General features: G+C 35.4%; 1 protein-coding gene across 3 annotated transcripts in view; it reads left to right on the forward strand.

Moving 5' to 3' along the window:
* Positions 1-26,496, forward strand: part of LOC145684300 (uncharacterized) — a 41,851-nt gene extending 15,355 nt beyond the window's left edge. The window contains exon 2 of one of the 3 annotated variants that reach the window (XM_081756472.1): positions 12,184-14,792. In XM_081756472.1, coding sequence (XP_081612598.1) covers positions 12,184-12,955 — 772 coding nt within the window. In that variant the 3' untranslated portion in view covers positions 12,956-14,792. Of the gene's footprint in view, positions 1-7,231; positions 7,306-12,183; positions 14,793-26,298 lie in introns of those variants that run through there. The other 2 variants (XM_081756473.1, XM_081756474.1) reach the window with 2 other exon arrangements.
* The last annotated feature ends 1,468 nt before the right edge of the window (positions 26,497-27,964 follow it).

A 27,964-nucleotide genomic window follows, 5' to 3' on the forward strand; every position in this document is an offset into this window, starting at 1 on the left:
TGACTTTACCATTTATTGTCGCTCCCGTGACCGTGCACATATAGGACTGCTCCAACTTACGCTGAATTGTTTTACACATGTACAACGTAGACAGAGTTTCCTTTCTCTCTTTGGAAAACCAAGTGCGTTCATTTTGGTCGGTTACGTATCTGTGTTTGACATCCTTATTTTTATTTTCGTGGAACACGCCTTTCATTTGCTAACACTTTTCAATTTCTTAGCGTACGATTCGACCGTGAACTAACTTTGTGTGAACATGTGCGTCATCTAATATATACTTGCTTGCGAGCGATCAACGTTTCCTGAGTCGTCTCCCATCGTTGTTGGGGAGCTGTTCCTACAGTATTTCTACGTCTCTACAGCACCCTGATGCGTTCGAAAATGAATTATGTTCACATGGTTAATCCCTTCGCTAGGTAATCTGTTCTTCGTCAGCTGGACAGTTCACCATCTTGATATTCGCTTGTGTATAGAAGCTTTCCGTACTAGCCCTACAAAGGTTGTTCAGCCTACGTTTGGCCGATTTCGTTTCTTCCTCTCCCGGGCAGATTAGACTCACCCGACTTGGCTCGTGGCGTCCTGCAGTGTTGTGTAGTGGCTTCCTGGGAACGGGGTTGTTTTTTTCCGTGCGGATGACAATGACGCACAAAACAGGACCATTGTTGTGAATGTTGTTTGTTTCGAAGTGTATGGGTTTCCGCTCTGTGACCAAAATGCCGCCCAAACTAAGCCGGTTTTCGGAAGGGTATGTTTCGGCTGTTATGACACCCACTTAGTGTTTCTGTGATTAGAAACAGTGGAAGAAGAATGGTTGAAACATCAGTTTAAGTGGAATAAAAAATGTTATTAAAAAGTACAAAGGCAATGAAGCTCCACCATTTTGTTCACCAACGAAGTTGCCTAAGAAGCGGGAATGCACCAGGGCCACCTCCACCATGCAAAGTAAACTTCGCAAAATCGCTGTGCAAGAAAATCCGCCAACACAAAGGTGTATGGCTAATCGTTTAGACGTGTCTGTGGGGTCTGTGAGCCAAACCTTACACCATCAACGCACGCTGGAAATGGTTAAGAAAGCTCGCGCCCACCTTCTCACAGATGCCCACCAATAAGAAAGAAAGTGTAACGCTCGAAAGCTATACGAACAGCATCTGGCAAAACAAAGCTGCTTGTACGTCGGAACCCTCGATGAAGCATGGATTTACATTTCCGAGTGCGGCAAAACCGAGACACCATATACCCAGAGGAATGCACCAAGAACTTTAGAAGGTGGGTCCGTGTCTGTAAAGAATACTTCCAAAAAGTGTTCATGGTCGTTACTGGCTACTGTTACCGAGGTAAACTAAAGATTCGGAGAGTGACAAAGAACTGCAAAACGAATTCGAAGTATTTTCAGGAGCAGATCATGCGGCCGATTCCATCAATGTACGGAAACGACTCCAATCTGGTGCGCATTCACATGGACAAGGCATCATCAGATACCTCACGATCGTCCCTCGTATTCTACAAGGAGATGGAGGAGGCAAGTGTATACAGGTGATACCTTTCAATAAGGTACCTGTTAAACTGTTGCTGAGAGTTGCTTATTTGTCACGTAATATGGTTTGAGAAATAAAGTATTACAAAAGATACATCCTCTTTCAAGAAGCAAAGCAGCAACTATACAGAAATAGCGTTTATTGAATGAATACATCCATCACCTAAAATTGAACAATAGAGAAAATGTAAATGATATTTACAAATTTCCAACATTAAATCGAGTAGTACAATGCATGGGGTCACTATCAAGTAGTCTGTCCTTGATAACTCTCGTGCGTTCTCATGCGTTTATGCAGTCCCTTTTACACTATAGATTCGTCATGTAATTATTATAAGCACTGAGCATACTCACTAGCTGAAGAGTCCCTTAATGGTCGTCGGCTTCAGCTGAGACATCCTGTAGGCAATAGAAGACTGTAGTTACCAAATGAGCTGGATCGGATATTCACAAATTGCTCTGTTGATGAAACATGATCGAATGGTGATTTATCGTTCCAAATGCTAGTTTTTATACTGTTACGGAGATTATTTTGTTTTTTTGGAAAGTTGTTTTTCACTTGTTTTCAATAAAGGGGAAAATGTTTTATTTTTTCCGATAAAATAATCACCTTGAAATTATTTGTATAACGTATTTTGATTGTTATTCAAAATTCCATTTACGTGTTGGTCATAGGACTTGTTTTTGTTTTTGGAATAGTTTCTTGTTTATGTTCTTAGGTCAGTTTTGAAAATGTGTTCAAAGATGAACCTACTCAAAATTCGCGTGAGTATTTAATTATTTTTTTCATTCTTCATGTTCATAGGAACATGATACTGTTAAATCTCCGGATGCAAGTCGAATGGACTATTGTGAATATGCATTGCTGAAGCGGGCTTTGAAAAAACGGCGTGAGAACTGAGGAAGGACTTTTAAAAGCTGTGCAAAGGGAATGGCACAAGGTTCTCCTCTCAGTTCTCCAGAGAAACATATTACATTGAAAATTACGCTGTCGGGCTATTGTTAGGAACCAAAGGAAACACATGAAGCACTTACGGACCTGGCGCCATGGATCCTTCTAAATTTTAAGGTAAATCGAAATTGGCAAAATGTGGACTGAACTACCTTTATACCTAGCCTGAATGTTGATGCGGATTAATCTTCTCTTCACCATAGGAGATGTTTGATCCTCTGTTATTTTAAGCCTTCCCGGTCACCACTTCCACCACGCCTTAAAGCACTTCCTGGTCACCCTTATTTCGCTCTTGAAGCTGGTGATCATTTCGTTTCTATACGGCATGGCCTCGTGTCAGCCGGCCTTTTGCAATTCGTGCATTATAACTGTTAGATGACTTAGCTCATACTGTGCCGGATACTTATCCGTTTTTTCCCGTTCCACCCTGGAAGATTCATTGTCCTCCTATATCATTTCCGTTGGTGTGGTTTAGTAAGTCTATCACGACTGATCACCAATTACGTCAGGAGTTTCGCTTTCTTACAACACTATGCTGACTTCTCAAAATTTTGTGCAGATGATTCGACACTTGAAGACTATTGTCGGTGGGTTTGTATTTGGCCCTGTCCACTATGGTTACCGACTCCCTTCGTTTGTATCCATCTTCAGTTCCAGAATGAACTACTGGCTATTGAAGCCTCAGACTATGCTATGTCCCATACCAGTGCCTGTATTCAGATCGTGTCTGACAAAAAGAGTGCTTTTCCCAGCCTTAGGAATCCTCTGATTGAACGTATTTTGCTAAAATGTCATTCTTCACTTCGTGCCGGCTCAGTCGTCCACTTTCGTTGGATTCCTAGCCGTGTTAACATTCCTGGTAATGAGCAGGCGGACTGTGGTGCAAAAGATGCAGCTCTTCAAGGTGCACTGGCGACGCAGCTGCCTAGCACAAACTTTTCCCCATTGTTCGTCTCTCTTTTACACCAAATTCAGTCGGAATGGGATGTCACACATTACAGCAAATTGCATGCCATTAAACCACGATTAGGAGTCTTGACTTTTAGTTTCCAACCATCTCGTTGAGAAGAAATACTTTAAATTCGACTGCGTATTGGACACATTCATTTGAAGTATGTATATCTTTTACGTGGCGATCCTGTTCTACAATATTCGGAACTTATGTCTGAAGATATGTTTTTTTCTATTAAAGCTCAATAAAATATTCATATAGTAATGCCAAGCGAGCGACATTGAGTGAAGGCGGATTGATAGCTTGATCCATTGCTTTCTTTATCAGGATTCAATTAGTATACGGACCAATGTTCTAAAACCCTGCTCCTTTAGGCTAAAGGAGAAGGGGATCTAAGCAAGAACAATGATGGAAGAATTGGCGGAAACAGGAAGTTGAGAGAAACAGGAATACTCCGAGAAAACCTACATGCACAATATTGTCCATCACAAGCTTACTTGACCGGAATAGACTCACAGACTCTTGCGCATGAGAGGTAAGAGCATTACCACTAATGGACCATGCTCAAAAAATTAAAGAAGAATGACAAGTAGCAGGCCCTACGTAATTGAATATTATGTTTATTAAACTTAATGTTCATAAAGCTTCTTTTCGTCAATGTTTTGTAATTAATGTCGCTAATTATCTGATACTTGTAATATGTGTCTAAGAAATAAATGCTTGTTTCTCGCCGGGTAGTATCGTCTGCTCTTTGCTAATAGTAATAGTATGAAAAAAAATTATCACACCAAATAGGGATTCCTGTTTTGCGATCACTTGAAACATTATTTCTGAATACTATAGAGAAAAATTAATTTCTTTTTTCGTGCATTGTAGGAAAAAATGAAAAAAAAGAAACAAGGAAAATGGTTCGAGGTAAAGTGCTTTGTATCTCTCGAACAAATCACTAACTGTATTGCCAGTGCATAACTATGCCTCGAGAATTTTTCGTAGAACTATTGAAACAAGGTTTCGCTATAACGTAGTGTGCGACGGTTCGGTGCCCGCTCCGGAATTTATTTGAATATAAGTATAAAGTTATATTCTGAACATGTGAAGTAGTTATAAAAACAAAATCAGATCAACTGAGCTTTTCAAATCTTTGTCAATTTTATTCACCATTTTTGTGTATATTGGGGATGATAATGTGGGAAATACTAGCAGTCCTAAAGAGGAAACAGATTTCTAAGTTAATATCAAATTGAAACTACACGTACAAAATAAGGATTGAAGTTTCTGTAATTCATAATATAGATTTTTTATAAAACAATACGAGCAATCATATAAAAATACTGTTTAATATGAAATTAAATCGAAATCCTAAAAAGTTTTAATAACTATTTATTTTATTTCTTTTTTAGAATATTTACATATACATACCATGTGTATTATCTGTTGCTTAAAGTACTACTATTATCTTTAATTTCAATTTCATTAGGAAATAACTCTATTGATCTAGCGATCAAAAGAAGTGCATGAAACTGTTAGTTGTGTTTGCGTAGTGGTAGAAATTAATATTTCATCTGCTTTCAAAGGAATAAGTGTATAGGTATGGTGCCATGAGGAACGCTAGCACTAGTAGAGTGAGGATGAATTTCCGAGATGAACAGCAACCTGAAACCAACCGTCTATATTCCAGATAAACTTACATGGGCGGTTCCACCATTGTGTAGGGGTTTTAGCCTCTACCCCATTAGCTCCGCGTTCGGGTCTCTTTACCACTCCATTTGTAATGGTTGTGCTTTACAATAAAAGTTGCAAGTGTAATTCATAATTGTAGAATTTTATAAAATATATTTAAATCATAATAAATTCCGTTTCCAAATACAAAATTCCTACTTTCTCTCCAGTAAAGACTTAAATCGGGATACTTACAATTAATAATAATCAGTTTAGCTAATCGGTTCATTTATTAGGGATATTCACCTATTAGCAGTATCCTGATATACCCATACCAATACAAGATTTCAGATTAAAGAACTCATGCTATCTCTGTCATTGATTTGATTCGGTCTTTGGGAGTGGGTCTTTAAAAGTATGTTTTTCTAATGTGTAAAGTAACAGAAAGTAGAGGTTTCAAAACAAATATCACCTCAAGGAGAAAATATGTCCTATGATTATTTAAAAAATATCATTTTCTTTCGCGTCTTTGGTGCGAAACATCTAAGTTGGAATCTGAAAGCAAATCCGGTTTTTGAATATAAAAGCCTATATGGTTTATAATAGAGGAAGATGTTTTACTGGAAATTTTGTAGAGGTGGAAGAACAACTGAGTACGTAAGACTATTTTCATGAATACATATGTCATATAAAAGTTCGTAAAGGTTTGATACTGAAATACGATTATATATATATATATTTTTTTCAATTATTACTTGAGATGCAAACGATAGTGGTTGTATTTCTGGAAGCAACATTGCCTGAAAATGCCCATGAGAATTTCTAGGTTCATAAAGGTTTGGAAACTACTCTTGCAACCCTGAGAAAGAAGTTAATACATAGTTTCCTCTTCTCATGTACAAGTTAATCGTTGTAAAGCCCATATAGCACTCGAAACGAATATTTAATTCTAAACCGAAAACTAGAATATACACGTTGATCTTCCTGTGATCCACATGGTTCTTTAGCTTTACTGGAAGGTGTTGTTTTTATTAAAAACATTGAAATTTGCAAAAATGACAATGGAACGAATTAATTTGTTTATTCGCGCCAAAAATTTCATTTCTAATGACAGCAGACATGAGAGAAAACGATACGAAATAAATATAAATTGAAACCGGTCCTAAGCCAGAAGACACAGAACAGTATGTTTTGTAAAAGCCATTTCGATTGATTTTGTTTTCTCTGTAGAGGCACATACATGGTCCGTGGAAATATTTTTCGGTACCTTTAAAATTCTTTGAAGTCAAGTTGAACAGTATACCACATTAGATCTTGCCGCTGAGTAAATATTTGTGAAATACTGGCTTTAAGTTAAACAACATGGGCCTTATGCAGAGTCGTTCTGACGTGTGGTTAGTGCCATACTAAAACGGTGAACTAACATATGTTTCCTGTAGTAGTCAGGCTTTTAGTATGAAGCTAATCATATTTGACTTATTTGGCTAATCAAACTGACTCTGCATAAGGCAGGATATATCTAAATAAGGAGTGTTTCCTGGCTGTTGACAAAAACCAGTACTATTTTATAAACTGTTGGAACAACGAACTGCATATACTGAGAGGAATAGAAGAGATTCAGATGCTTCACAAGAAGGGAAATTATGCTACTTAGCAATTGAATCCCGAGTACCATCAAAAATTATAGTAAATTGCCGCAACAACATTCGAACACCAGCCCCGTCTTTAGCAGTCCATGACTTTACTGTATGAGCTTCCTCTATTTGCTTGTTTTCGTACCACATATCAACGTATTTCGGGCACCAATTTAGTACATGAACATAAAAATTGAAGTGAAATAAGTAGAATAATTGGATTGAAGGTTTCAACTGCTCTCTATTGCAAGACTGGTGGAGCAAACAGTCTTTCATATATAAACATTATTATACATTTCATGTGCATGAATTACCTTTTGTAACAAAACTGATTTCCTAATTAAATGCAATGTATAGACGTTTACAAAAACAAACAAAACAAATAAACAATCATTGTAAATAAATGAGAAACCTAAGATATTACAGATTACTGTAATTAAGATTTAGTTCAATTTTGGGAAGTACACATCTTCAATATGATTGTTCAATTCTCTTTATAGAAATGCAGAACATGAATTATAAAGTTTTACGTCCGACGATTCTGTCGGCTACGCTAAAGCATACGGTGATGAAGAAGAATGATTGAAAATGGTAGAATGAAGAAAATGGGAGGAAAGAGAAGAACTCCCAAAAAGCCTACGCTCACTGTGTTTGTCTACTACACCGTTAAATCTCACTTGTTGGAAGCTTGGATCGAACCAAGGGCCCATGCTCCAGATGCGATCGCTCTATCACTAATCCACCGTGGCCTTATAAAAAACAATGTTTATTCTCTCTCTCTCTCTCTCTCTCTCTATATATATATATATATATATATATATATATATATATATTCTAGGCGTCAAGCTCGAAGTCGATGCAAAGTGATGCTCTTATTGTTTACCTTTTTTTCGTGGTTGTGTGTAGTGTTTATGTGCGTGCTCTACTGTCTTCATGTAGTATCGGTGCTGTGACTTTCCCAAGTGAAGCATTGCCAATGAAACATGGACTGAAGTGTAGTGGAAGATCATTTCATTTTATTGCTGCTGCCTTCATACCAAGAGGACCGCCATGTACTCTCTCTGGTACTGCTAACAGTGACGGAGGAACTACCAGTGATTTTGTGCCAAGGTATGAGTCAAAAGCAAAAAAACAGTGCCTCATTCTCGTTTGTTTTCTCCTCCTTTGTGGTGATATTCACGTAAACCCTGGCCCACCCTGTCCATATTACACCAGTGCTTTCAATATATATTATCAAAATGTTCGTAGCATTAAAAACAAATTACTTGAGTGCTCATTGAACCTAGGTGAGATAAGGGAACTGGATTGTTTCGCAGTGACCGAATCGTGACTGAATGAATCAGTGAACGACAGTGAAATTAGCTTTTCTAATAATTTCACCATTTATCGTAAAGACCGCATAACTCGTTGAGGTGGAGTGATGATTTGTGTAAATAATAAGTGGAAGAGCAAGAGAAGACTGGATCTCGAACGGGATTGTGAACTTATTTGAGTGGAAGTATTTATTCCAAAGCGTCGTTCTGTGTTTATTGGGTGCTTCTATAGGCCGCACAAGAACACCCCCCAGCATATCTTAGAAGCTTGCCATGACTCACTGTTACATGGGTTGTCACACGGTTACGTCATCCTATTGGGTGATTTCAACCTTTCCATCACGTGGCAGGAAAGCAAGCATGGCGTCGCTAAAGATGGAAATGACAGTTATTTCATGGACAATTTTATTCATGGACTTGGTCTAGTTCAACATAATATGCATAATACCCGCAATAATAGCAATCTTGACTATATTCTCTCTAACTTAGAACCTCGTTGTGTTGTCCCATGCAGAAATCTTTTTCCCTCGGATCACGATTCCTTGGATGTTTCTTTCGATTTCCTCCCCTCCACTACTAAAAACCAGCCCCTCAAAAGTAGGTCACAACTTCTTTAGAAGAAAGCCCCCTGGGGTGACATCTGCCGGGCTATTGAACTCTTTCCTTGGTGTTTGTTAGAGGTAGGAACTGTTGACGACGCTGTGGACTTATTTACATCCGTTGTCCACTCAGCCATAAAGGACTTTGTGCCGGTGAAAGCATCAAAATCGAACAGGTTTCCGGTCTGGTACGACAATGAACTTCGTGAACTTCTTAAAAACAAAAAGCTTGCCTGGACTCTATGGAAATCACATCCGAGTGACTGCACATACAAAAACTTTGCTAGAATTAGAAGTCTTGCCAAGAAGGTACAGCGGCGTAAATATTTTGAATACATGGACTCAATTGGTGATTTTACTGTTAGTAACCCTAAAGTCTTTTGGTCTGTAATTAAATCTAGAACAAAATCTCCGGGCACACTGGCAACAGTTCAAGGTGAAAATACTGTAGCGAGTGATGATCAAAGACCAGACCTCTTCAATAACTACTTCTGCAAAACATTTACTTCCCTCCCCTCTACAACCTATCTCCCCCCTCTCCGCCCCATCTGTTCGGACACCTTATCCATTCTCTCTACCTCCCCGAGCGAAGTTCTGGCTCTCTTGCTATCGTTATCTCCACATAGATCACTTGGACCCGATAAAATTAGTCCTCTCTTTCTCAACAAAACTGCTTCAGTTGTTGCGGTTCCTCTATCTATCTTATCCAATAGATGCTTCAAGGAAGGGTATTATCAAACCAGTTGGAAACTAGCTCACGTGACCCCAATATATAAATCAGGACTTAAAGATCATGTATCCTCCTATAGGCCAATATCTCTTCTTTCTGTAATATCAATTATCTGCGAAAAAATAATCAAAGACAGGCTACTTAAATTCACCTCACCTTACATCCATAGTTCTCAGCACGGCTTTCTACCGAAAAGCTCAAGTCTATCAAACTTAAGTACTCTTCTTTCCTGTGCAGTCAAATGTATGAATAACAATACTCAATTAGATGTTATCTACTTTGATCTCTCGAAGGCCTTTGATTCTGTCAGTCACATTCATCTTCTTCATAAACTCTCCAATAGATTTAATGTACATGGCAAATTTCTCTCTCTAATCACAAGCTACTTGAAGGATCGTAAACAGAGAGTTGTTCTTTCAGGGGCGACTTCTAACCCCCAACACGTGATCTCAGGGGTGCCTCAGGGGAGTGTACTTGGGCCTCTGCTGTTTGTCCTGTATATGGATGATCTCTACACGCACTTATCTGCTCAACCTAGTGGCCTTCTGGTTTTTGCTGACGATTGTAAGTTATACAGAGAAATATCGTGCCTCCATGACACAATTGCTCTACAGGAAGATATAAATTACCTTACAGGCTGGTGTGAAATGTGGCACTTGAAACTCAACAGTAAGAAGTGTGGCAGTATTACTATTACTTTGAAAAAGTCTCCTGCTCCCTCCACATACCATATCAACGATTCCCCTATCACACATTCTGCTAGTCATAACGATCTTGGTGTCATCTTTGATTCAAAACTCACCTTCTCTGACCAAATATCCTCAATACTAAAGAATTCAATGCGCATGTCGGGACTTCTTTATCGATTCACCGAACTACGCACTGTTTCTTCATTAGCAACTTTTTGTAAGACTTTAATAGCGCCCAAGATCGAATACTGCTCTCCCATATGGGCCATGGCAGCACCTACACATCTGTCCAGACTTGATTTTGTACTCAATTCATCGCTATAGTCCGTTTTCGTGTTCCTGCACTTCGAATATTATCTAAGAAGGAGCTCTTGCGACATCTTAATATTCAGACTCCTGAAGTACGCAGAATTATCTCTGACCTGAAATATCTACATAAAATAGTTAATGGAAGCTTAAGATCGGAAATATTACTTCAGGAACTATCCTTACGTGTCCTTTCCCGCATCACCCGGAATACCCACCTATTTCATCTTGCCCGTCCTAGGTTGGCTATTATACAGAGGTCTCTTTTTTATAGAATACCAAACTGTTATAATCAAGTAACAACTGATGTGGACATTTTTTCGAGCTACCCACTGTTTGAAAGAGCAATTAAACGAGCTTTGACAGAATAGTTTTACTTTTACACTCTTTTTTTCTATGTTGTTGTTATTGTTGTCTTGTTTTTTTTTCTTTCTTTTGTTAGTATGTCCCTGTGTAAAATGGCAAAGTTATGCTGTATCTGGGAATTTGTTCAATAAATAAATAAATAAATATATATATATACTTGTATATTGGAACATATATTAAAAACATGAAAGACTTTCATTTAAGTATGATTCCAAATTGGTATTAAACTCAGAAAATTCTTAATAAGTTGAGTTGATTTACAGTTTGTCTCTTTGAGAAACCTGTCTATATGTGACCTGTACGTACTGATTAACATAGATTCAAACTACATGAGCTTCTGCCGGGAATCGAAACCTGTTCTCATTATAAGAATGTTAACTTTCCGTATATTAACTTCTTCGTATATATTTGATGGACTTGGCGGATAAATGTTACTGATAATGTTTTGAGTTTTGAAACGTTACTCTTCAACTAATATTTCTTTCTTTTAGCATTTAAATTAGACATTTATGATTTTAAAATACACGTCTATATATTTAAAGAAAATAATTAAAACAACTTACTATACTCAGGCTCAAATTGCCGCCCTTTCTTTCTAGTTCTTGGAAAGCATTACTAAACACGTTTAACCACAGAGGCAACTTGTACGAAAACCGTTGTGATGTTGCTAATAGAATCGTTCTCGGCCTTCAATAATTTCAATACAAAATGTTGAATGATTTCGAATATTAGAAGTGTCGTTAAAGTGCGACTGTATGTTCATCCCAAAATATATGATTTTCAACACTTTCAATTTTACGAATTTGTGAGCTTTCCTAATACCTCTGGCGAGTGATTTTCCCTCAAATTTCCCCCAGCATATTCTTCAAATAATTACCTAACAGACTACATTTTCATAACAGTAAAAGCTTTTTGCTTATGATTTTCTTATTTTACTTTATTTTATTTAAAAAGTGAAAATAACATTTCTTTACTACACAACTTTACTAATAAATCCCAAAGAAAGAGTAAATGTAAGAAGAAAACCGAGTTTGTAATAAAAATGTGAAATTTACAATATATACGAACTCCCTTTTTTTTTTTTTTAGCTAACGACGGTACTTTGGAATTAACTTAAGTCTCGTAACGTATATGTACTTATATGTACAATTTTCGATACAAAAAGGAAGGATCTTCTGAAAAATAGAATATAATTCTGTCTTCCATATTTTTAAAAAAAATCTCAAAATAGCATATTAGTACCATACTTCATCTTATGACGAATTACTTATGAGTACCTGGCAGTTCCTCATATTTATGATGCAATTTGAAATCGAATACAAGTATCTTCCCATTATTTCTGTATCTTACATGAAAGCATTTTCCATTTCTTTGTTGTTCCTTATTATCTGCGTTGATTTTTTTTTTCTACTCAATTCCTCACGAGTTCCATAAATATATTCTTTCCAGAAAAGCCAGACCTGCTATTAAAAGAAAAGAAGCTATCACTGATGAGAAAACAATTCAAGATCAGAAATCTCATACTCGCAAGAGCTTTAAAAAGGGATTACCTCACCAGTGTCAATTTTGTGGAAAGGTATTCACTAGAAAGTCGCATTTGGCAACTCACACGAAAACACATACGGGTGAAAAACCTCATAAGTGCAAGGATTGTGGAAAGAGATTTATTAGAAAGTGGGAGGTGACAAAACACACAATAGCTCATACAGGTGAAAAACCTCATAAGTGCACGGTCTGTGGAAACGGCTACAACCATCGTTCTTCTTTGAAAATACATATGTTAATGCACACAGGTGAAAAACCTTACAGGTATAAGGACTGTTCGAAGGGATTTACAGAGAAATCTCGTTTAGCATTACACGTGCGAATACATACAGGTGAAACACCTTACACGTGCAATGTTTGCGGACGAAAATTTAGGCTGCGCTCATATTTAGCACGACATGTGTTTATTCACGGTACTGAGAAACCTCACACATGCCGAATTTGTGGTAAGGGTTATATTTTAAATTATGAATTGGCCAGACACATGCTGATACATACAGGTGAATACCCCCATGAGTGTGCAGTATGTTCAAACGGATTTAAAAGCAAATCACAGTTGGCATCACACATCTTAATACACACTGGTGACAGACCTTTCACATGCCAAGCATGTAGTAGAGGATTTACTACAAAAAATAATTTGAACAGGCACATGTTAGCACACACAGGGGTATAGTTTCACACTTGCCAATTATGTGATAAGGGATTTACGCAAAAGTCTTACTTGAAAAGGCACGTGTTAACACACACAGGTGCAAAACTTCACACTTGCCAATTGTGTGATAAGAGATTTACGCGAAAGTCTTACTTGAAAAGGCACGTTAATACACTCAAAAAAATCAAACATGTAAATTTTGTTGTAGAAGACATGCTAAAAAACACAATTGGAAATGCATATTTTGTCACACGTGGAAGGGGAGTTACGAAAAACGTCAGGTTTTTCTGACTACTTCATACACGCAAATGAAACACATCACATGTGCAAAAGGGTTCGAATGGGATGTCTACCATTTACTTGTTTCGTAATGCACGCCGCGCGAAAGTGATTTGTGTCTCTAGCTTGTCATATATTAGAAATTGAATATTAGTACCTGTATATACAATACTGGTAATATTTCGCCTTAAATTTTGATCAGTGGTATGATGTTTTCAGGCCTGGGTATCATTATTTCATATATTCAAAACAGCATCTTAAAATTTTGAAAGTTAGTCAAAATCATATCACTGAATGAGACGAAAAAAAAAAATATTTAATCGGTACATACATCTATACCGGGAAGAATGTCAGTGATATGATATACTTACTATTAGTACTAAATACTTGCGAGGTCACTGAAGTCCTCTTAACCTCTTCATTACTAAGTTCAAGACATAAATACCAACGACGGTTTCATGAGAAGTACCTGCACACAGTATACGGGGAATAAATGATACCACATCCAGTATAGGTCATTTAGGTCGTTAATATCCCGAAACTTCGTACTGTAAATACGCACGTTTATCTTCCCCATAACTAGAAATCGCATGGTGTTAAGTCAGGGATCAGAAAGGAACCAACCTAGCTACTAATTTATTAAGGAAGAACTGCGTTTTAGAATCTTTCCCTATTCCTCCATGGATAAAACATGCACATGCTCATTTTAGCATCAAATGTGGCACTTGAAACTCAACAGTAAGAAGTGTGGCAGTATTACTATTACTTTGAAAAAGTCTCCTGCTCCCTGCACATACCATATCAACGATTCCCCTATCACACATTCTGCTAGTCATAACGATCTTGGTGTCATCTTTGATTCAAAACTCACCTTCTCTGACCAAATATCCTCAATACTAAAGAATTCAATGCGCATGTCGGGACTTCTTTATCGATTCACCGAACTACGCACTGTTTCTTCATTAGCAACTTTTTGTAAGACTTTAATAGCGCCCAAGATCGAATACTGCTCTCCCATATGGGCCATGGCAGCACCTACACATCTGTCCAGACTTGATTTTGTACTCAATTCATCGCTATAGTCCGTTTTCGTGTTCCTGCACTTCGAATATTATCTAAGAAGGAGCTCTTGCGACATCTTAATATTCAGACTCCTGAAGTACGCAGAATTATCTCTGACCTGAAATATCTACATAAAGTAGTTAATGGAAGCTTAAGATCGGAAATATTACTTCAGGAACTATCCTTACGTGTCCTTTCCCGCATCACCCGGAATACCCACCTATTTCATCTTGCCCGTCCTAGGTTGGCTATTATACAGAGGTCTCTTTTTTATAGAATACCAAACTGTTATAATCAAGTAACAACTGATGTGGACATTTTTTCGAGCTACCCACTGTTTGAAAGAGCAATTAAACGAGCTTTGACAGAATAGTTTTACTTTTACACTCTTTTTTTCTATGTTGTTGTTATTGTTGTCTTGTTTTTTTTTTCTTTCTTTTGTTAGTATGTCCCTGTGTAAAATGGCAAAGTTATGCTGTATCTGGGAATTTGTTCAATAAATAAATAAATAAATATATATATATACTTGTATATTGGAACATATATTAAAAACATGAAAGACTTTCATTTAAGTATGATTCCAAATTGGTATTAAACTCAGAAAATTCTTAATAAGTTGAGTTGATTTACAGTTTGTCTCTTTGAGAAACCTGTCTATATGTGACCTGTACGTACTGATTAACATAGATTCAAACTACATGAGCTTCTGCCGGGAATCGAAACCTGTTCTCATTATAAGAATGTTAACTTTCCGTATATTAACTTCTTCGTATATATTTGATGGACTTGGCGGATAAATGTTACTGATAATGTTTTGAGTTTTGAAACGTTACTCTTCAACTAATATTTCTTTCTTTTAGCATTTAAATTAGACATATATGATTTTAAAATACACGTCTATATATTTAAAGAAAATAATTAAAACAACTTACTATACTCAGGCTCAAATTGCCGCCCTTTCTTTCTAGTTCTTGGAAAGCATTACTAAACACGTTTAACCACAGAGGCAACTTGTACGAAAACCGTTGTGATGTTGCTAATAGAATCGTTCTCGGCCTTCTATAATTTCAATACAAAATGTTGAATGATTTCGAATATTAGAAGTGTCGTTAAAGTGCGACTGTATGTTCATCCCAAAATATATGATTTTCAACACTTTCAATTTTACGAATTTGTGAGCTTTCCTAATACCTCTGGCGAGTGATTTTCCCTCAAATTTCCCCCAGCATATTCTTCAAATAATTACCTAACAGACTACATTTTCATAACAGTAAAAGCTTTTTGCTTATGATTTTCTTATTTTACTTTATTTTATTTAAAAAGTGAAAATAACATTTCTTTACTACACAACTTTACTAATAAATCCCAAAGAAAGAGTAAATGTAAGAAGAAAACCGAGTTTGTAATAAAAATGTGAAATTTACAATATATACGAACTCCTTTTTTTTTTTTTAGCTAACGACGGTACTTTGGAATTAACTTAAGTCTCGTAACGTATATGTACTTATATGTACAATTTTCGATACAAAAAGGAAGGATCTTCTGAAAAATAGAATATAATTCTGTCTTCCATATTTTTAAAAAAAATCTCAAAATAGCATATTAGTACCATACTTCATCTTATGACGAATTACTTATGAGTACCTGGCAGTTCCTCATATTTATGATGCAATTTGAAATCGAATACAAGTATCTTCCCATTATTTCTGTATCTTACATGAAAGCATTTTCCATTTCTTTGTTGTTCCTTATTATCTGCGTTGATTTTTTTTTCTACTCAATTCCTCACGAGTTCCATAAATATATTCTTTCCAGAAAAGCCAGACCTGCTATTAAAAGAAAAGAAGCTATCACTGATGAGAAAACAATTCAAGATCAGAAATCTCATACTCGCAAGAGCTTTAAAAAGGGATTACCTCACCAGTGTCAATTTTGTGGAAAGGTATTCACTAGAAAGTCGCATTTGGCAACTCACACGAAAACACATACGGGTGAAAAACCTCATAAGTGCAAGGATTGTGGAAAGAGATTTATTAGAAAGTGGGAGGTGACAAAACACACAATAGCTCATACAGGTGAAAAACCTCATAAGTGCACGGTCTGTGGAAACGGCTACAACCATCGTTCTTCTTTGAAAATACACATGTTAATGCACACAGGTGAAAAACCTTACAGGTGTAAGGACTGTTCGAAGGGATTTACAGAGAAATCTCGTTTAGCATTACACGTGCGAATACATACAGGTGAAACACCTTACACGTGCAATGTTTGCGGACGAAAATTTAGGCTGCGCTCATATTTAGCACGACATGTGTTTATTCACGGTACTGAGAAACCTCACACATGCCGAATTTGTGGTAAGGGTTATATTTTAAATTATGAATTGGCCAGACACATGCTGATACATACAGGTGAATACCCCCATGAGTGTGCAGTATGTTCAAAGGGATTTAAAAGCAAATCACAGTTGAGTTGACATCACACATATTAATACACACTGGTGACAGACCTTTCACATGCCAAGCATGTAGTAGAGGATTTACTACAAAAAATAATTTGAACAGGCACATGTTAGCACACACAGGGGTATAGTTTCACACTTGCCAATTATGTGATAAGGGATTTACGCGAAAGTCTTACTTGAAAAGGCACGTTAATACACTCAAAAAAATCAAACATGTAAATTTTGTTGTAGAAGACATGCTAAAAAACACAATTGGAAATGCATATTTTGTCACACGTGGAAGGGGAGTTACGAAAAACGTCAGGTTTTTCTGACTACTTCATACACGCAAATGAAACACATCACATGTGCAAAAGGGTTCGAATGGGATGTCTACCATTTACTTGTTTCGTAATGCACGCCGCGCGAAAGTGATTTGTGTCTCTAGCTTGTCATATATTAGAAATTGAATATTAGTACCTGTATATACAATACTGGTAATATTTCGCCTTAAATTTTGATCAGTGGTATGATGTTTTCAGGCCTGGGTATCATTATTTCATATATTCAAAACAGCATCTTAAAATTTTGAAAGTTAGTCAAAATCATATCACTGAATGAGACGAAAAAAAAATATTTAATCGGTACATACATCTATACCGGGAAGAATGTCAGTGATATGATATACTTACTATTAGTACTAAATACTTGCGAGGTCACTGAAGTCCTCTTAACCTCTTCATTACTAAGTTCAAGACATAAATACCAACGACGGTTTCATGTGAAGTACCTGCACACAGTATACGGGGAATAAATGATACCACATCCAGTATAGGTCATTTAGGTCGTTAATATCCCGAAACTTCGTACTGTAAATACGCACGTTTATCTTCCCCATAACTAGAAATCGCATGGTGTTAAGTCAGGGATCAGAAAGGAACCAACCTAGCTACTAATTTATTAAGGAAGAACTGCGTTTTAGAATCTTTCCCTATTCCTCCATGGATAAAACATGCACATGCTCATTTTAGCCGTAAAATTAGTGGTCGACTAGCCCATTCTACCCTCTTACATGCGTTTATTATTATATAAGCATAAATTTCATTAACTTCTACAGCATCAACACTAAATTATTTTATGTAATCCTTATATATACTGACTTTTCTGGTACGTTGTTCACTGTTCTTGCTTTGTCTTGTCTTCTTCACTTTTTAGAGTAGATGATAGACCAGACTTCAAAGACCTCGTGTGCTCTGATTGCATAGACCTTATATCACTTCTTGATTTAAATAAAATAATTTAAATCGAAAGGACTAAAATCTGGTTTTGAATTTTCGGCTCCGTCATGATTATTACGAAAATACAGCTTAAATCAAATTCAACATAGCGCGCAGGGAATTTTGCTTCAGATTTAGGTTCAAGGTATTTTCCTTCTTTCTGTTCGGAAGTTTGGTTCCTGAAAAAACATTAAATAATAGGAAAAAATAATATACTACTTATTTTTCATTTAAAGTTTTCCGTTTTCTTTTTCCACCAAAATTTAAGAAGTCCTTTGTTTTTATTTCATTTCTTTCTCAGTTATTTTCCATTTACATTAAAGCCTAGCCTCGAACCTAACTGAACCAAATTCCCTTCCTTTTCAAAGTCACCGTTCCATTTCCATGTTTCCTTAATTTTTACTATTTCTTCACATTTTAACAATAAGTGTTATAGTGTTTCAGATTTTTTAAAACGTAGTTGACATTTTTCCTTCACTTCTTTATTTTTTTCAATCTTATCGCTTTTTCAAGGCTCCCTGCCTTTGAAAAGTAAAATGCTTTGTATATCATTGTCCATATAATTTATTTTCTCGTAACGCTTTTTATATGTCTATATTCCTTTCAAACTGCTCTTCTTGACAACTTCCTAATACCACTTTTCCTACACTTTTTGTTTAATTGCATTTTCGGTGATTTTTACCCAATTTTTATAATTTTGTTCTCTCTGCCAGCGGGTAGTTTGACCATATTTTCTTTCTAATTTCCTAACTCTCCTAAAAAATTTTGTGTTCTTCCCTTTTCTCGTATGTTTAGTGGCCTCATGCACAACTTTAACTATTCTTGTTTCGTCCATAAATTTTAATCTTCCGAGATATTTTATTTTACTCATAACTTCTCTTTTTACAAAACCACTAAATCTAGTCTCTCCTGTTATTGTTACATTTGAACGTATTTTATTTGTTCCAAGGGCAAACATATTTGATTTTGTGCATCTCGTAAAATATTCCTGTTTCTTCCGTTAAAGTTATCACTTCAGCTGCGTATGTTAGTTCCGGTACTGCTACTTGCGTCCTAGTGTTCTTGACACCGCATATCTGTTGTATGACCACATTGCTTCATTTTTTATAACTGCTGTATATTTTTGTAGTATAATTTTCAGTTTTTTTCTCCTGTTCAAGTAAGTATTCTACTTCTTCAAGTTTAATTCCTAAAAATTCTACTATTTTTCCAGCCCTGCTTATTACTATGTTTCCTGCTGTTATATTTTGATCCTTTATGTCTCCACTAAAAACCATGAACTTGCTTTTTTCTTCATTTATTTTTCAACCAATTTGTTCTCCTTTCCTAACTACTGTTTCTAACATTTCCTTAATGTCTTCAATATTAGTACTCATCTACGCTACATCGTCTGCAAACAAATTGCCTGGGACTTTTCTTATTTTTTCTTTTCCTTGCAATCTTAATTCTAACCCTCTGTTTGTTTTGAACAATGCTTCTTCCATTTCGTGTATGTATATCAGGAATAGAACTTGTGATAGAGGACATCCTTGTTTCAAACCTTTGTTACTGTCTATCTATTTTGATTTTATGTTTCTCATTTCATATCTGTATTGGTTATTCTTATGTACTTCCTTAAGAAGCATAATTAATTTCTTTGATATTCCTAAGCTTTCCATTACTTCCCATAATATCTATCTCTTGACTGTATCATATGCCTTTATAATATGATACAGTCATCATCCTTTTCTTTCTCTGCATATTTAGATGAGTAGTGTTGTAATGTTCTTCTATCTGTTCTGAATTCATTTTGTAACTTACTTAATATATTGTTTTTCTCTAGCCTGCTCATTAATCTGTCTCTTAGAATAATTGCAAAGAACTTATATACGCAGTTCGTATAGCTATTGGCCTATAATTTTAAGTCGTGTTTATCTCTTCCTTTTCCTTTATTAATTAACTTAATCTTTGTTTGTTTCCAACTTGGAGAATGGTTCTTGATTCAAATATATTACTCATAATATTCTTTAAACTTTCCAAAGATTTATTATCTAGGTTTATTAACGTCCCGTTTGACACCTCATCTGTTCCTGTTGCTTTTCCTCTTAGCTTTTTTCTAACCTTCCCTATTTCCATATTTTCAATACCATATGTTAATTCCTGACTTTTTTCTTCTGCATTCTTATTACTCATTTTTGATAATTTATTGGTTTCATTTTTCCGTTCTTCATAATTTTGCTTCATTGCTCTATCTGTTAAGTACACCACAATTTTCGTCCTGTCTTTCAGCATTTGTACCTTTTCATTTCTAAGAATGCTTTCTTTTTCTCTTTTCCTTTTGTTTTTTTCTGACATATCTTCAAAATCTTTTCCCTTCTTTTCTCCCTCCTGACTTAAATTCTTCTGCTATTTCATCATTGAAATTTCTTATTTCTTTCATTTTAGCTATGTGTGCATCTTTCTTGCTATATATATATTTGTTCCTTGCTCGAATTAAATCCTCTTTTCCAATTTCTCCTTTCTTGAAAATCTTTTGTATTAATCTAAAGGTTCGGCTTTTTTCTTCTCTTGTATTAATTTTTATTTCTGTATCTTTGGTCCAATTTTATTACTACTTTCTCTATTACCATTCTTGCCTTCCTTCGCATTTATGACTTCAGCTGCAGCACTATTAATTTTTTACCACAGATTCATAGCTTTATTCATTTATGTATTCTTTTTCTAACTTCTCTTTATATTTTTATATCTTCTTTTAATAGTAAGTTTGTTTGATCTCTTTTATTTATTTCTTTATTCTATTTTATTTTATTTATTTATTTTTTGTGAAAAATTTATCTTGTCCTCCTGATCAAATAGCTCCATTTTTACTAATCTATGATCACTTCCTAAACTATAGAATCCGTCTTCATCAACATCAAATTCTTTAACAATTTTCCTGCTTTTTTCAATAACAAGAAAATAATCAATAGTAGTAGCTATCTCTCTTTTGAAGTATGTCTCCTTATCTGGTTTTTGTTTTATGTTCATTATTTCTAAATTAAAATTCTCTACTAGTGAGTATAAAAGTTGCCCATCTTTGTTTACTTCTCCTTCCGTTTCCATCAAATGCGCATTTAAACCTGCTCCTATTATATAATCTACATTTTCTTTTGATAAACAAACGACGGTTAGTGTAGCGATGCTAATTTGTAATCACACATAGATGTTTATGCGATGTCATACAGGATCTCTTAATTTTCAAATTTTTAACAAATATATTTGTTTGATGCTGCTATAATTAGTACATGATTGGTAATAATGCTACTACGATGCTCTCGTGAGAGAATTAATTCAACGTTCTATAAAATATTCTGGAAATAATTGTAATATATTGTATCAAAATATTTTATTTAGTTTTCAGAACAAGGTAACAAAAACATTTCCATACAAAATTAATAGTCGTTTTAAAAATATTTGGCATATTTATGGAACTGTGGGGCCAGAATATTTTGCTTAAATTTCGTGCTTTGTTGGTATATTTTCTGTATTTTTGAATGGTTTTATTTAGGATAGGTTAGTTTGGGTTGGATTAGGTTAGGTTAGGATATTTGGATTTGGGAGACCACAGTTCTTCTCTTATAATTCGTACTTTCTTCCTATATTTTCTGTTTTTAATGGTTTAGACTAGTTTAAGTCAGATTAGGATAGGTTAGGTTAGGTTAGTACTTAGTAACTACATTTACGTAACATCTACTCATTTCTCCTATAAACATGGTGATTTTACCTTATTTTGAACCTCCAGTTCCAAAATTATCCCAAATATCCCTTATATTACGAACAGCGGCGGATAGGCCCACGAGCTGCCGCACCGGTGCCCGGTGAGCCCCGTCAACGAATCCGTTATGCAACACATAAAAGAATATTTTGAACTGAACGGACCAAGATTTAAATCGTAAAACTCGATGCAGCGTCGTGGAAAGAAGGTAAAGTTATTAGATGCAGATGATGATGCCTGCAAAATAACCATATATCTATCTATTTAGTGCCTCCAAACCTGCAAAACTAATAGCTACTGACTACCAAAAGACTGAATATTGTGTTGAAGTTACCGATCCTACCTCACCTGCTATGAATGACACTGTCAGAGTGGAAAATGATCAAGAAGATTCCACTTCCATGAGTTTGAAATTAGTGTGCTTCAAATATCAGCTATGATTGTTACTATCAAATAACAAAATGAACAGAAAAGCTCTAGTTTTAGCGATGACGATTTTGAAGTCAGTGAAAACATTGAAACGCATGCTGCAGTAGGGAACAGAGCCACGAACTCCTTCATAGGTCATCAAATGAATTATATCCTTAAGATTTTGAGTTCCATCTCCGTCAACCAAAATAGAACATACCCTTTAATCTTGAGTTTACTTATAGGCTTAAACGAGCAGATGGCAACAACAGGAAGGGGCCGCGGTGGCTGAGTGGTAGAGCGTTCACCTCTGGTGCATGGGGTCCCGGGTTCAGACCCTGCTTCCTCAAGTGATCTTTCTGGTGGACAAACCTTGTGCGTGGGTTTCCACGGGGTTCTGCCGTTTGCTCCCACTTTCTTCATTCCACCATTTTGTTCATTACTCATCATCACCGTCTCCTCTGGCCTAACAGGCATAAACGTAGGACGTAAAACTCAAAGATTTCATTTTTTCACCAACATGGCTTGGATGTCATATCGTTCTACCCAAAATGCAATTTTTACGGCGCTTGCACAGCATATTCTGCAGATCGAGCAAACACTTTCTTAGAGATTTTGCTCGTCAGCGAGTAAGAGAGCATGAGTCTTCCAAGATACATCAGACCATCGTGGATGCTTACTATCTAAGAAAAGGGAGCATAGTTTTAAGAAACTACTTCCTCATAGATAGATAAAACAGCGGCAGTATTAGGTTGAGAAGAAAAGTCAGATAATGCATCAAGTTATCGAAGTGCTGAAACTCATTGGTAAAAGAGAGCTCACTTGCAGAGGGTAAGTAAATGAAGCAGCCTATAGACTGGAAGATACAGCTACATATCACGGAAACTTTCTGGATATTGTTCTTTCGCCGAGCAAATTTGATCTTCCGCTTAAAAGTAATTTAGAGGAGGTCATCGAGAAGAGTAAACTGAGTCACGTTCGAGGAAGTACGCAGGATGGTGGTCACGTAAGTTTCAAAAAACACGGTGAATATGTTTTCGATGCTACCAACACACTTATTAAAGAAGATACTTCGAAAGAAGTCTCTCAGCTGGAATGTTTTTTGTTCTATTGGATACTACTCAACAGGCCAGAGCTCTATTGTTTTACGGTATGTTGTTAAAACCGTTCTTAAAGAAAGAATTGTTGTCATTGTAAAATGCATATTCAGTGTCTTTGCAGTTTACTGTTGGAAATTCTGCAGAAGTTAAACCTTGATGTAAAGAAGTGTATTGGAAATTCAACCAATGGCGCAAGTAACATGCAAGGACAATATTCGGATTTTTCAAAACATCTATGATTAGTTACACGTGTCGTGTCAAGCTCGTATACTCAATCTTGTTATATGTGATCTGGCAAAAAGCTGTATTGATTCTGTGTCATTGTTTATTTTGTTGAATGACTGTGCGACATTTATTCATGAATATTATCTGCGAATGGACATTTGGAAGATCGAATGTCACCAAAGTCGTCTTACAGTTATTGCGCAAACAAGATTTTGGATATCATTCTACTTTGGAGAAAAATTTTGGCCATTTTTCAAATCCAGAGAGTGCTTTGTATATAGAGTTGCCCATAACAATGAAGCCAATTGCTTCTGCAAATATCAAACCAAAAGCTAAGTATAAAGCAAAAGGATACATAAAAGATGTTCTCAAGTTCAAAACAATTCTGACAGCACAGATGTTCCTCAGAGTATTTCAAGTGACGACGCTTCCATTAAACTTTCACCAAACACAGGGTGCTTGTGCAGTGGAGTTGTATTGAATGATCAGACTACTCTGTCCCGACTGAAAGAGCAGAGAGCTGATTTTGAATGTTAAGAATGCACAACAAGCCAATAATAAATTTGAAGTATTACAACGTGATTCCTTTGTGTCTACTGACCTGTCGAGAATTTGCCTTAGGAGGTGGAAGAGAATATTTCCGTATGAATGTGAAGAGGAAACTGTATTCTGATCCGATGACAAGGAACTGCATTGAAGCGTTCAATACAATATTGAATACGGTAGGAAGTTCAACCAAGTAAGAAGAACTTCCAGCTTCCGATAAACTTACTTATGATATGAAAATGTTCAGTAAAGAAGTTTCCAAGGATTCTATGAAAATCTTCTCTTCGACTTTCCAAGGTGGTGACAATTCTTGAAAGTCAGTTTTGACGAACGAGTACAGCAGAGAAGAAACGACAGATTGTGCCGACGACACAAGTGATTCAGAATTACAAGAAAACACATTTCTTCAGAAGGAAGGCGAGTGTAAAACGCGTTGCAAAAATTGTCCACTGTGCTTTTTTTTTTAATTTTGCAGAGATGTAATTTATACTGTAATGCTTATCCAGGTTTGCTACTAGCATACGAATTTCTACTGACTTTGCTTGTAGCTCAGATAACATATGAAAGAAGTTTCTCAAAATTGAACTACATTATAAATAGGTTAAGTAGTACCATGTCTCACGAATATTTGGAATCACTTATGTTGATGTCTATTAAAAAACACTTGATAAGCAATGTTTCGAATGAAAAGGGGAAAGACCTAGAAGCATCAAAAAGTAGTACACTAAAACATCTGCTAGTAATATAGTATACGTACTCCTTGAACTTCATATAATACTTTGAACAAATCGGAATAATATACTGATGAATGAACATAAGGTTTAATTATTAATACTATTGACTTTTTAAAAATATATTTTATATGTTTTCTCGTAACAATAGAAAAGATTGCAAATAACATCTTGGAAAATATTTGTAAAATATATGAAATACATTTCATATTCTCTTTTCATTATCATGAATGTAAAACATTTTTAGTATTACTTCGAACGCATTTTCTCTCAGAACATTAAAAACATATTACATTACATTCAACACCAGGGGTAAAAATGGATCTGCAAAGTTGGGTGCCGGTAGCAAGCGGCATGATACCATGCCGTTCCCCCTGCCTATCTTTGCCCGTTATATTTTTTAGGAACTAGGGGACGCGTACATATTTTTTCGAGGTGGGGGCACGGCATCCTCCCGCGTTACCCCTCACTTTAACCCTTGTTCAACACAATATCTCTAGTACAATTTGTGAAAATTTTCCTTTCATTAATTTCCTGCTAACGTTCTAAAATGCACTTCCTGTCAGTGGCGTATTTACTTTTTTTTTTTTTTTTTTTTTTGCGGGGAGATTTGGCTAACTTTATTCCTGGAAATGTGAAAATTGTGCAGGGTATTGCATTTGCTTTAATATAGTAAATAAAATTTCTGGGGTGTCTTAAGCCAGGAAACCCCCTAAATACGCCACTGCTTCCTGTACTTCATTAAATGTTTTTCCAAACTTTTTGAAAAATATTTCCGGTAAATATTTGGGATACTTCTCAGATATAACAAGGAATATGTTTTCTCAAGTAACGGAAGAGTATACTCTGAAAACAATGTATATATGTATCTATAATATATCAGTAAATGTTGTTCACTAAAAATAGAATATTTTCCAAAACACAACGGAAAACATTTTCTATTAATTTTTAGTATGATTTCTTTTCTCTGTTTTAAAGTTTTATATTCCAAATCCTATTGGAAATTTTATAATGAAATTGGTAGTGGGAGTCGATTCCGGACGCTCTTTTTATTAAATGCCCTACCTACAACCTATATGAGACAAGATTTTACAATATACTTTTGGTGTTAAAGGCTTAAGTTTCTTGGGATAAATATATCTTTGTAATGTGTGCTGCTGGTAATGATATTGAAGTGAGAATTATTCCTAGTAATATTCGTCGACGAGTATATTTTTGTATTCAATACTTTGATGTGTTTATGGAGCTAAGTTTTCCTATAATGTACGACATTGCCTATTCATAATGTAAGGCAGCACTTAATTGATATTAAGCACTGCAAACTGCTATTGTGGGAGATTGTTATAACATTAATTTCAATAAAGAAATTCTTAAAAAATAATTAACAAAAATACATCGGAAAATGGCACGTTTTGCTTAAGTTGGCTCGAAAATTCGCTTATTGGTCGTCTGGGTCAGTACAGCATTAGTTAAATGAATAATTGTAAGATTTTCTACTAACTAGTAACACGTTTAGTCAATTCAGTATAAATGACAGTTTTTTTCTTTCTTTTCTCTCAGGTATCTTCGAACATTGCCGTAAGTCTTTCAACGTCAAGCGGAGTTTTAAGTCTTGTTATCTGCCTATGTAATAAAGTCTTTTCTGGTTTTCCTACTCAAATTATAAATCCACAAACAAAAAGTTCCATTTGCTACATTATAAATAAATAAAATCCTTTCTTTCTCTTTAAATAGCGGCACCATGTTTTTATTATATAACACCACCACCAGGCTTGCAAGTTCGAAACCTTTTGGAAACAGTAGATAATTCTTTGTTTATAATGTTTATTATACTTACCTCTATAAAATTTAGTATTATACCAAAGCTAGAGTTTTAAAGTGTTAAGCAATAAAATAATTAATATCGTACTTTGTACCTATATCCGTTAGCTGAAAATAGTTTATGGTCTATACTGCTTTTCTTATGTATCCAATGATTATTTAAATAAACGTGTTGTGCTATTTCTTGACAAACGAAATACGTAGTTTGTAACCTACATAATCAATTATTTTAAGTATTATTCAGAAATAGTCATTTCGTTGGTAAATTGAGTGAATAGTTAATTCTTCTAATGCCTTTAATTACAATGTATCATGTTCGTATTCTAATATGCATAATCCAGCGAATATAAAAACGTTTATGTCATTAAATATTGTTTGTGGCAATTCTAAGTTAAATCGCGTATGTATAACAGTTTTAAAAGTCCATCGTGAATTTACTTACTATATTACATTACAGCTAAGTTGAATGTTCTTTCACTAAATATTATCTATCAGTGGTGGCCGGAGAATTGTGGTTTCGGGTTTTTCAGTACGAACGATAAGAGACAGAAGATATAAAGTGGACTCATTGACTAGTTAGCATAACTTTAGATGCAAATGCTATGTGACATGGTAAATTAAATAAAATTCTGTTTTTGAAAAATAAAAAAATGCAGAACATGTTATCCGATTAATCACCTTAATTAATTAGTAAGTTCATTCTCCTCTCTTTGATTAGAGCAGATCTGTCTAATACATGCTGGTTGCACTCTGGTATTCTTATTGTTAGGTCTCTTCCGATGGAAAGCATAACCAATGATGATAACCTTTCTTGGAACATTCATTTCCGTGAAAATGTCAATTCTTTCTCATGTCATGTCATGTCAATTCTTTCCGAATTCTTCTTCAGTGTTGACTGAAGAGAGTTTGTAGCAGACATTAGTGTTATTAAAAAATGTACATTGAACACTTTATTCACAGTTTATTCACGAAAATTTAAAATAAATTGAGGAGATGTATCTGGTGCAAACAACACTACTGCCATAAAATATCCTGCAAATTTAAACTGGATTTTTTTCAAACTCTCTTGAATTGCCCTTTGCTTGATTTGTCTAAGCGTTAATTGCAAATTTTTCCTCACTTGAAAGTTGGTCAATGTTTCTTGTAAGTTATTTACAGAAGTCACGGTATACAATTCATTCAGAATTTATAGGTTATTTACAGAATTAAAGCACACGCAATAAAATTAAACCTAATAATTAGAAACCGAAACAGCTGATACAAAATAGGTACTGGTATATGAATTCCGAATGTCACATATCCACACATCAACACACACACATGTGCGTAAAAGAAAAAAACTACATTCCAAATCATCCATCTTGGTTGTTACGCAATGCACGATGAACACAATATACTTCCACAT

The sequence above is a fragment of the Thermobia domestica genome, chromosome 4, assembly GCF_964235325.1.
Source record: "Thermobia domestica chromosome 4, izTheDome1.hap1.1, whole genome shotgun sequence".
NCBI lineage: Eukaryota > Metazoa > Arthropoda > Insecta > Zygentoma > Lepismatidae > Thermobia > Thermobia domestica.